Source organism: Linepithema humile, chromosome 2 (genome assembly GCF_040581485.1).
Source record: "Linepithema humile isolate Giens D197 chromosome 2, Lhum_UNIL_v1.0, whole genome shotgun sequence".
Taxonomy (NCBI): domain Eukaryota; kingdom Metazoa; phylum Arthropoda; class Insecta; order Hymenoptera; family Formicidae; genus Linepithema; species Linepithema humile.
Window position 1 is genome coordinate 19,970,755 of NC_090129.1, and position 10,668 is coordinate 19,981,422.

A 10,668-nucleotide genomic window follows, 5' to 3' on the forward strand; every position below is an offset into this window, starting at 1 on the left:
GGAGTGGTACGCATGCGTCTATCTTGTGGTCATCGAACGAAGGGCTCTTGAGAAGCGACGTAACCGGCGAAAATATAGACACGCTCGTTTATAAAGCTAGTCTGAAAGAATTCGAGAGCGAATTTCATATTGTTGACGTTAGTTGGTACAAGGACGCGCTGTATATAGTAGGAAATAATTCCGCGCTATATCGTTACAATATCAAAACTCATGAGAAGATGAAACTCAACATCAACTCGGTCGGAAGCGTCGCTGTGGACTGGATATCGAAGAAACTATACTGGGCGAATCCAAAACAACAAATTGTAAATATAATTAAATGCTCCAACATATACATTAAATTACAGAGACTCATTTTTTATAAGTTCTTTTATAAATTTGATTTTAAATTCTTGTGTCACAAGATACTAAAATATTTTTAAAAAATTACTACATTGTAAAGACAATTACCTAAAATTCTTGAAAGCTATAAGATTTCTGTTAAAAGTGATAATCGCAAGAATATTATTTCGACTTTACAGATAACAAGAGCGAACCTGAACGGATCTCAGCAAGAACCGATGTCCATCCTAGCAATTGTAAAAGAGCTGATAATCGACTCTCTGGAGGCGTATTTATATTGGTCAACTGGTCACGCTGTGGAAGTTGCGCGATTGAATGGACAGGACAGGAGATACTATCATTCGGATGAAATTTTTAATGGCAAACAAGTAATGGGACTAACGCTCGACACCGAAAACAGATATGTTTACTGGATCGTTCGAAGTTACGAAAGCGGATCCATTCTCTATCGAGCACCGACATCCGAAAGAATTCCAATGAACCAGAAAATCGAGCCGAAAAAGGTTACTTTAATTTTTATAAATATTATTTCTAATAAAATCGAACGCGATCAAATTACATTCTTCGCTAGATTTTAATTCTCATATTCTTCGCACATAAATGAATTAAAGTAATCAATAATAAATTTTTAATTTAAGGTCTCTGCTTTGCAACATCCAAACATGCAAGGACCTTTATGCTATTTTTCCGAGCATCTACTGTGGCTGCAGGATGACAGAAATGCTGTGATCGGCGATCTGTCCGGTCAAAATACGGCCGTCATAAACGGGATTACTTTGTCTGGTTTATACATGGTGGCCATTATGGATCCTGCGCTTCATCAGTATCCGGAAAATTTGACGTCGGAGACAGTAGTGGTCTCGCCGAACGCCGTCGATCGCGATAGCATAAGAGTCGAGGGAACCTGGAGAAATTTCAACATTTCCTGGGATCCTGTAAAGAATATCAATTACGGCACGGTTTTCTACGAAGTAAAGTTCGCGGATTACATTAATACGAACTCGAACCCAGAAATCACGATTGAAACGACGATGCCGTACAACAACTCGGATCAGATCCTTCCCTATTCCGTCCTGGAGGTCACCGTGAAGGCTTTCACATACTGGGCAACCGCGCATCACTCCCAGATGATCTTGAGATCTCCACAGAGCGTGCCGAGTCAGCCAACATCTCCCAGAGCGTTTGTTGAATTTTATAAAAAGGTGCTGAGCGAAAATACAGACATCTTTGTGATATTCAGGTGAGAAAGTTCAAAATTCTAGTCTACATTTTTCATTTTCTTTGATTCAACGATAAAGTTTAATTCTAGAAAAATAAGCACGCTAAAGTATTTAATTCTTATTGCAGATGGAATTTGCCTGAATTTACTAACGGACTCATTCAAGGATACACGGTTCAGTGCTGGTTCTTCAACAATCTGGAGAAAATTGAAGTCTGCAACGACTACAGCATCCCGTCCACGACATTGGAGTACACGGCGTATAATTTATTACCCAACACGACGTATTATTTCCAAGTGCGGGCGCACACCAGGATCGGCGCTGGTCCTTACACGGATTTAATCAACGTGACAACCATGTACGAGAATCCGGTGCCGCAATTATTGGTCGCCACGGCGGACGCTGTGAGGATATCCGATCTGGATCAGGAGATTAACTACACGCTCACTAGGCACATCGCGAAAGAGGTCAGCTATTTGGCAGCGGAAAAGAAGATCTATTGGATCAATGAGATGCGAGAGTTGGTGACGTCGGACATGACCGGAACCAACGCTACGAAGATACTCGATCTCAACAATACTGCGGATAGCCTCTGCGTCGACTGGGTGGCGAAGAATCTGTACTGGTCGGAGAGCGGATACAGGGAACACGGATACAGGGAAAGCAACGGCTACATCATGAAGCTGGATTTGACGATGTGGCAAGCTGGCAAGATCAAGTACGAAAACATCGTGAAGACAGGGAGGCGTGTTTTGAATTTAGATGTGCTGCCGTCTCAGGGGTATGTCTTCGATTTTTATCAGAATTAAATCATTAAAATATTGTTTAATTTTTTTGTTTTTTAATCACTCGAGATGCGATTAAAATTATAAATTAATAGAAAATTATGAAGAATTGTATATTTATTAACTTCTGCTACTCTTTGTTGAAATATTCTTTAGAAATATAATTAGAATAACGTATTTTTCAGATCTTTATATTGGATTGAGTCGACGAATGATCGCGGCACAATAATGCAATCGGATCTGAACGGGAAAAACGTGCAACCTTTCTTCAAAAACATAGGTGATACGTGCTCCTGCCCATATAAACCGTCCGGCATGGTGATCGCGATGGCGATTGATAAAACCAACATCCAGAAACCAATGATGTACTGGGTGATGGAGGAACACTTAATCGTGATAGACATTTATCGTAGTGAATCGTTCGTGGACCGTGGTGGCTGTACGTGTGCCAATGTGTCAAGCTCGAAATTTAGCAAAGTGACGTCTCTCACGGTTGATAAGATGAATATCTATTGGTCCAACGCAATGGAGAATCAAATTTATTTCTTGAAGAAAGAGCACTTTTTCGTCGCGAGCAAGGAAAACGTGTCCGAGTTGAAGATAAGGAGCTTCTATCTACCAGGTGTGCGCAGCATCAGAGCTCTCGGCAAGTCCCTGCAATCCTATCCCACCGCGAACTGCCTGAAGCCCGACCAGGTTTCATCAGGTTCAGAACACGCGTCCTACCGCGTGAAGGAAGTAAATACGACGTCCAGCAGCATAGTCGTCCAGCTTCCGGAACCGATTCCCCAGCACGGCTGCAAGAATTACAGCCTACCCAGCTCGCTGTACACCATCTACTTGTGGCCGTGTCCGGAGAACGATCGCAACACGCCTTGCCAGAATCGCGAGTGGCTCAAGGTGCGGACGTACGAGCGGCGCTACGAAATCCGCAATCTCAAGCCGTTCACGTGGTACAAGCTGGAGCTGGCGCTGAGTAACATCTACACCGATCTAGAAAACTTAGATCTGGAGTTCGGCCCGGGCGTGATGCAGCGGACCGGCGTGAGTAAGCCTAGCGCGCCGGAGAATGTCACGGTGCAGGTGCTGACGCCGACCCTGGCGGTGGTCTACTGGCGTCCTCCCAGAGTCTTGCATTCCGCAGCGGTGCACTACGAGGTACACTGGTGGTCGACTTTGCTGGTGAACGGTGTGCGACAGAAGGGCGAGCAAGTGATCAAGGAACCGGAGCGCGCGGCGGACGGCAGGTTCTTCACGACGTTGAAGCCGCTGCTGCCGGGGCAGGATTACAAGGTGTACGTGCGCGCGTATCCCGCCAATTTCAACGACAACTACAACGAGAGTCTCGGCGAAACCATCCACACGTACGCGGAACCGAACAACTTGACGGTGATCGGAGTCAGTGTGGACGGTATGAACATTTCCTGGATCCCGAGCGTCAATCTAATGACCTTTTACGCGCTACAGTACAAAAACGTTGCGGTGGAGGAGTGGCAAACCGCGAATAAATACGAGAAGGAGAATGGCAAAGTCAGGTACTACATAGAAGGCTTGCAGCCGCGAACTTTGTACAAGTTCCGCTTGGTATTGAAATACCCCGCGTACGAAGAGAATTTCATATGGCCGTCCGATGGGAGATTCACATTTCAAACGCTTGGTAAGTAAATGAAAACGATAACGCGATACTTATTGTGGATATAAAAATATTTCCTAAAACTGTTACAGTAAATTTCGAGTGGAAATAAGTGTGAGAATAAAATAAAATAAAATAATAGAAACGTGAAATGTGCTCTCTGTGATAAAGGTGCCGTTCCGAGCGCTCCCGGGATGCCGACGGTGACGAGACTTCGCAATTCTGTTTATCAATTGAACTGGGAACCTGCGCAGGCTCACGGCTCGCAAGTGGCTTTGTATCGGCTGGAGGGTTTAATCGCCGACGACAATCACAAGCAAGACGAGGAGCTCGACGAAAACGAGCACTGGAATTTGTATTACAACGGAACGGACAATTATTGGATAATTACTGGAGATATGGATGAAAAGTATCGATTTCGCGTGCAAGCTAAAAACGCCTACGGCCTCGGTGCTTGGAGCCGATTAAGCACCGTCGTTGATCTAACAGAATCCAACGGTGGAATATTGGCCACGCAACAACATCTACCATTAATGTTGGGCCTCATTGCAATCGTCATTACTATCATGTTGGTGTGCTTCTGCTATTTTTTCTGCCGTAAGTATATTTGGTATAAAACTCAGTTTTCAATCGGGAATTAATTCAATAAAGAAATAAATTCAATAAAGAAAATTTATTTTGTAAGAAAACAATTTGAGTTTCGACCACGCGTATTCGACAAATATATTGTAACGTTACTCAGCAGTGTACCGACAACGTAAAGAAGACAAAAAGGCAGTTCTGCCCCCGATAGTGTCGGACGTCGAGCTGGCGACACTTCGCGAGATCCCTCGCGGGAATTTCGTTCAATCTAACGCGCTCTACGCTTCTACGCTGCAGAACGATCCGGACGATACCGCATTGCCTAAGATCAGACAGGAGCAGATTACACTGGCGAAATTCCTGGGCAGCGGTGCATTCGGAAAGGTAAAATATCATTTTCTTTTTTATATTTATATGATATTAATTTCAAATATTTTGCAGGTATTTTTGGGAAGTGCGAAGGATTTAGAAGGACCGGGCACAACGCCCGTTGCAATAAAGATGCTGCGAAAGGACGCGAACTCGCGAGAGAAGACGGAATTCCTGCAGGAGGCGAGACTTATGAGCCATTTTCGGCACAAGCATGTACTGAGGTTGCTCGGCGTCTGCTTCGATACGGATCCTCCGTTACTCGTGTTGGAATTAATGGAAGCTGGTGACTTGCTGAGTTATTTGCGGGAGAGTCGGGCTTTACAACCCACCGACTCACGCGCGCTGCGTCTACAAGATTTACTCGCCATGTGCGAAGACGTTGCACGAGGCTGTCGCTATCTGGAGGAACTGCATTTCGTTCACAGAGATCTCGCGTGTCGAAATTGCCTGGTATCCGCGCGGGATCGCGAGAACCGCGTTGTAAAAATCGGCGACTTCGGACTAGCTAGAGACATTTACAAGAATGATTATTATCGCAAGGTGAATACAATTTTTGTGACAAAATAAAATGTTGCAAACTGATCTGTTTTACGTCACGATACTATGCAAAGCGAAAGATTTAATTCGCTACTGAAATTATTTTTCAGGAAGGAGAAGGATTACTTCCAGTTCGCTGGATGGCACCGGAATCCTTGGTGGACGGAGTGTTCACTTCACAGAGCGACGTTTGGGCGTTCGGAGTGCTAATGTGGGAGATTACCTCGCTGGGTCAACAGCCCTATCCTGCCCGAACCAATCTTGAAGTGTTGCATTACGTGCGTGCCGGCGGTAGGCTACCGAAGCCTCTCAACTGCCCATCGACGTTGCATCAATTAATGCAGCGTTGCTGGAGCGCAGCGGACGCGAGGCCGAGCTTCAAAATTTGTCTCGAGAGTATCGTTCTTCTGAGAGGCAATATAGAAGACGCGATATTGAGCCCGGTGCACACCGGGCATTACCTGGCACGCAAAGGTGAATTGACGTCGATTCTTATTTCATGCGCATATCATTGCATGGAGCAAAGAGTCTTTTGCAAACCGATAGAATGTTGACTGAAGATATGCAATTTGTTATTCTCGCTCGCATTACATAAAAACATTCAATGCCCCCATGAGTCATTTGTTCTATTATTACAATATTGTTATAAAATTGATTTAAAGAAATTGTAATGCATTTTTTCGAGATAAAGATGTGAGAAAGATTATACGATAGAATCATAATTTTGCGATTTATAAATGAATAAGATCTTTCGCTAGATTTTGAAAAGTCAGAAAAATAGCGAAATGAGCATGTTTCTCATACACATTCATGTAACTCGACATTTTGAAATCATGTGTAATGAAATTCGTGTATCGCGGATTTCTTCATCGCGAACTTCTTTAACCCTTAAGTGTACTGGAATATTATTGTCTGCTTGAATACATATTTATCATTGCATGGCTCGTGCTTGCAGGCGTGTCTAACATGGCTTACTTTGCTGACGAGAATCAGAATCATAACAATTCAGGTAGGTTTTAACAAACATCATCTGCCACTGTCATCCAACGCCGGAAGAGAATACGGTTCTCCACTTCTCATCGATCTCGGATCTTTCTTGTCATTGATTAACCCGCAATGTAATTTTTGTCCTAATTTTTACATAATATCGAAATCGAGTAACATTTATTATACAGAATTATGTAAAATATTAAAAGATTACTTATTAGAGTTCCGAAATTGATGAGGACCTAATGTTTTACAAATTTATAGAATTTATTATAAAAGTGTATATATATATACTCGTAAATATCGTAAATATTATTTTCTAACAAGTTATATTTTATAATTTTAACATTATAATGTGTACGCTAAATTATAATTGGTATTGTATAGGAAACTCCTGGAAGTCCAGCAGCTCCGAGGGAAGCCGAGACATGCAGCCGTTCCTTCAAAACTCGAACAATGCCACGCACAATCCGCAATCCGGCGAAGTCCCGAAGTATCTTGAGTTATTAGCGGACAACGAAGATGCTGTCTCAAGAGAAAACCCCACGAATGGCTACGAAGTACCTCGTTCGATCCACGTCTCGGATCAGAACTTAACGAGTATAAGCAGGATCAGTTGTGTGAATCAGGACCGCAAGTGCAGTCTGCCAACGGATAACACGCAAGAGCGCAAGGAACACTCGACGGAGGAACGGAAGCAGTTTGACGGCAGGCTGTACGACAAGAGATCGTCGATCACTAGTCTAAATTTACCGGACCGAAGAGGTGCGTCAGTTTCAGGCATGCCGGAGAAGTGTAACACGCTGGACAGCTTGAAATCGGCGAACTCAGTCGCAAAAGCGGCGCTCAAGAGAAACTCCTTCTCGTCCCTGAACGGCCAGCGAAAATACAAGACTAACTTGAGCGAGCGAAGAGATTCCGAGGCGAGTATCGAGGACAGGAGTTGCAGCTCGCACAGTCTGGCGCCTTCCACGCGTCCTAGCTCGTCCTTGATTAATTCGCAGACAGTCCTGCCGTGCCTAAAGAACAACGTTACCGCGAGCAACGTTACCGGAAACGGCGAAGTGCCCTCGATTGAGAGTACAGCGACGAAGAATACGTTGTCGAAGATCCAAAGGACTCACTCGAACTTGCAGAACGGCAAGGCAAATATACCGCTCGTGATAAACAGCGCGCTGTTGAATCTACTGCGGCAGACGCCCGTCGTCGAAGACGGCAACAGCATCGTCACGTATACGAATATCAACGCGGACGCTGTGAAAGTGAACGGATCGTGAATCGCTGCGTTGAATTAAAAATATGAGACTCTATAAGAGTTGCTTTTGAACTTGAGTGAGATGTGAAACGATGACTAAATATTCCGAAATGAGTTGCGCTCGAGTAGATCTGTTGTAGGGCTTGGAGCAACAATTGAATAATTATGCGATGGGAGATCTTCACTCATAGTCATTTATGAGGTACTTTGTTGAAGTGTTTTCTTTTTAAGTAGTCTTCCCAAGGCTTGTCGCATTCGAAGCCTATTCAGACGGACTTGTCTCGTAACTCGCAAAAAGTTACTTGAGACACAGCTAGTACGGTTTTGCTCAAATCTCTTTTTTTTCTTTTTTGTTTTATCTTAACACGGTGCCTTAAGTATAGCAAGCGTACACTCATACAATAAACTCTATGTATATCGTTAATACCCAAGCATTGCACAAAAAGTGAGGAAGAGCAGCGGCGAACAGAGTGGAATAGCTTTAAACTGCCATTTTAACATGTACATACATTTTTTTATACTCAAAAATTTGGCTTATGTAGATATGGCAGACCGTTTCGATGTGCATAGCTATTGCGATTTCAGTCTTAAAACTGTTATTTAATATAAGAATCACATACGTTGACGAAGATTGATAGATGCAAAGTACAGTTTATAACTTTATATATATAACTACTGTTTTAAATAACATATTTATTGAACAACCTATGATGATATTTTCACTGTTCATTGTACAAATTTCACATTTGGTGATAATTAGCAGATAATATGAAAATCGATATAAGAAATTGTTAAGTTTTTTTATGTAGTTTTAACAATAAGAAATTGTATAATTTTCGTATAATCGAAAGGATAAGTTTGTGAATATACAAAATCCAATTCACGCCAATCGACTGACTATACTTGAAATTTGTATTTTCAACTTGCTTTGTAGGAAAATAAATTGTCAATCAATGAATATTATAGGATTAATCATTGTAAATAATATATTATAAATGATACTGGACTTTTAATTACATTTGTCGACCTATATATTAATTACATGAACAAGATATATTTCAATTCTTTTAAAATATTAAAACGATGCTGCGAGAAAATGTAAAAAGATGGAGTTACTACAAGCAAAGTTTGGATTTTTTAAATACTTTCAGGAATTTTCAAGAATTACTATTTTATATATCTTCATATGTAACACTTAATGCGGATAAAAGGGTCTCTGAAGAATCTTCAAGAGTCCAAAAATTTGTTAATGGGATCTTCTATCTATATATGTACCTTAGCTTTTCTCTCATAAGAATCATAAATTGGAAAATATCCTATCCTTTTGATTCTGACAAATCGTCTCAGTTTCTGCATCAGTCTTCATACGTGCTTACTGGACATTTTTCTCCATTAAAATTCAATCCTGAAATGCAAAACACGGATCATTTTTAGTTTACACGTAAATAGTTGCAGCTTCAATATAATATGACAAGGAAAATGTATAAATCATTGCTAAAATATAGAATATGGATCTGTGATTATTATTCCTTAGTGAGAAAAATAAATTTTATTTTTTAAAACAATTGAGATAACATTAAATTTTAATATTAAATTTTAATGTATTAAATTCACTATGTTTTTTTATAAACTATAATGCAATCAATAACACAATGTACAATAGCAGAATTACTTACCTAAGTTGCATTTGTAAGAGGTACATCATCGTCGAAGGAATCATCCTTACTGTGTTCATGTAGCAAAACATATTCTCTAGTGCTGAAACCAAATCTTATCACATCTTTTTCTAATAATTCATGGTATCTCCTTGGTTCTAATTTTACATTATTTACAAAGGTGCCATTAGCTGATTCTAAATCAATGATATATGGTCGTACTCTTCTGCCCTCGACACCACCTTCTTTTTGAAAGGAGACTAGACGATATTGCAGAGCGGCATGTTGTTTAGAACATGAAGGATGATCCAAGGGTATGTCAGCTACTTTACGATCTCTGCCCATGAGATACGCCGATTGTCGATGGATGTACAATGTAGGCAATGCTTTCTCCCCTTTGAAGGGATACAGTCTCCATCTGCGTTTGGGCTTTCTGGCATCTTGTGGCTCAGCATACTTTATAACCACTCCATTGACAGTATTCATGTCTTCTGTCAACTTTCCTGATAATTCAAAGTTGGGTTTCTCTTTCTCCTGTTGCTTTGATTTATCCTCATTCTTTACATTTGATTTTCCCCATTCGGGGGAAGGTTCCTTCTTCATTCTTACATCCTCCGGGCTCCTCTTTTGCTTGTACTGATCGTTGCGTCTCCTTCCAGAGTCATCTCTTCTCTCCTTACTCCTACTTCTCTCATTACGTTCTCTGTGCCGAGAATAATTGTTCTCTCTTCGTGGCGGCGATCTGTCATATTTTCTCCTGCCATTCTGCTTTTCGTCGTCTTTTCTGAAGTGATCACGTCTGCTACCTCTGTGTTCTCTGCTTCTATCTCTCTGTGATCTGTCTCTGTAAGAATCATTACTCCTCTCACACCTGTCTTCTCTGTTACTTTTATAAGTAACGTCTCTTCGATCTGCGTTGTTGCTGTGACTCGCTCGCCAATTTGACATATTATCAAATTATTCGCGAGTCAAGATAATGAATAATTGTCAATATCGATAGTCTAACCTCACTAAACTTGCTTAGAATAAAATCGGGGTAAATCGCAATGCTATATGTACGACAATTTTATCATGTGTGTGATCAATACCGCACACACGCTTTTATTGCTGTAACATATCGTAAAATCGATTTGTCTTACGTACTGTACTACAATTTAACAATAGCACACAAAAACTATGAAATACACACAACTCATTGTCAGAACCGCTATGCAGAAGCGGAGCGTTTGTGGCGCCCCTTAAAGCCGACCGATGCTACTAAATGAAAATCGACGTGGTAACTAATTATCTCCTCACTTTC

General features: G+C 41.5%; 2 protein-coding genes across 7 annotated transcripts in view; one reads left to right on the forward strand and one right to left on the reverse strand.

The window, feature by feature from the left end:
* sev (sevenless) overlaps window positions 1-8,671 on the forward strand; it is a 32,764-nt gene extending 24,093 nt beyond the window's left edge. For 4 of the 6 annotated variants that reach the window (XM_012379022.2, XM_012379025.2, XM_067348551.1 and 1 more), the window contains 11 exons: window positions 2-305; window positions 522-845; window positions 981-1,582; window positions 1,690-2,343; window positions 2,533-4,004; window positions 4,152-4,577; window positions 4,723-4,946; window positions 5,004-5,474; window positions 5,582-5,945; window positions 6,427-6,480; window positions 6,846-8,671. In XM_012379022.2, coding sequence (XP_012234445.2) covers window positions 2-305; window positions 522-845; window positions 981-1,582; window positions 1,690-2,343; window positions 2,533-4,004; window positions 4,152-4,577; window positions 4,723-4,946; window positions 5,004-5,474; window positions 5,582-5,945; window positions 6,427-6,480; window positions 6,846-7,735 — 5,785 coding nt within the window. In that variant the 3' untranslated portion in view covers window positions 7,736-8,671. The remainder of the gene's footprint in view (window position 1; window positions 306-521; window positions 846-980; window positions 1,583-1,689; window positions 2,344-2,532; window positions 4,005-4,151; window positions 4,578-4,722; window positions 4,947-5,003; window positions 5,475-5,581; window positions 5,946-6,426; window positions 6,481-6,845) is intronic. The other 2 variants (XM_012379023.2, XM_012379024.2) reach the window with 2 other exon arrangements.
* Window positions 8,672-8,681: 10 nt separating this feature from the next.
* LOC105679158 (smad nuclear interacting protein 1) lies at window positions 8,682-10,607 on the reverse strand. Its single transcript, XM_012379029.2, has 2 exons — window positions 9,390-10,607; window positions 8,682-9,118 (listed from the first exon to the last, which is right to left on the reverse strand). The coding sequence occupies exon 1, from the start codon at window positions 10,314-10,316 to the stop codon at window positions 9,390-9,392; it is 927 nt and encodes a 308-aa protein (XP_012234452.1). The 5' UTR covers window positions 10,317-10,607; the 3' UTR covers window positions 8,682-9,118.
* Between the last annotated feature and the right edge of the window lie 61 nt (window positions 10,608-10,668).

Coding starts and splice junctions, on each gene's coding strand:
- LOC105679158 (XM_012379029.2), bottom strand. CDS start 10,316: ATGTCAAATTGGCGAGCGAGTCACAGCAACAACGCAGATCGAAGAGAC.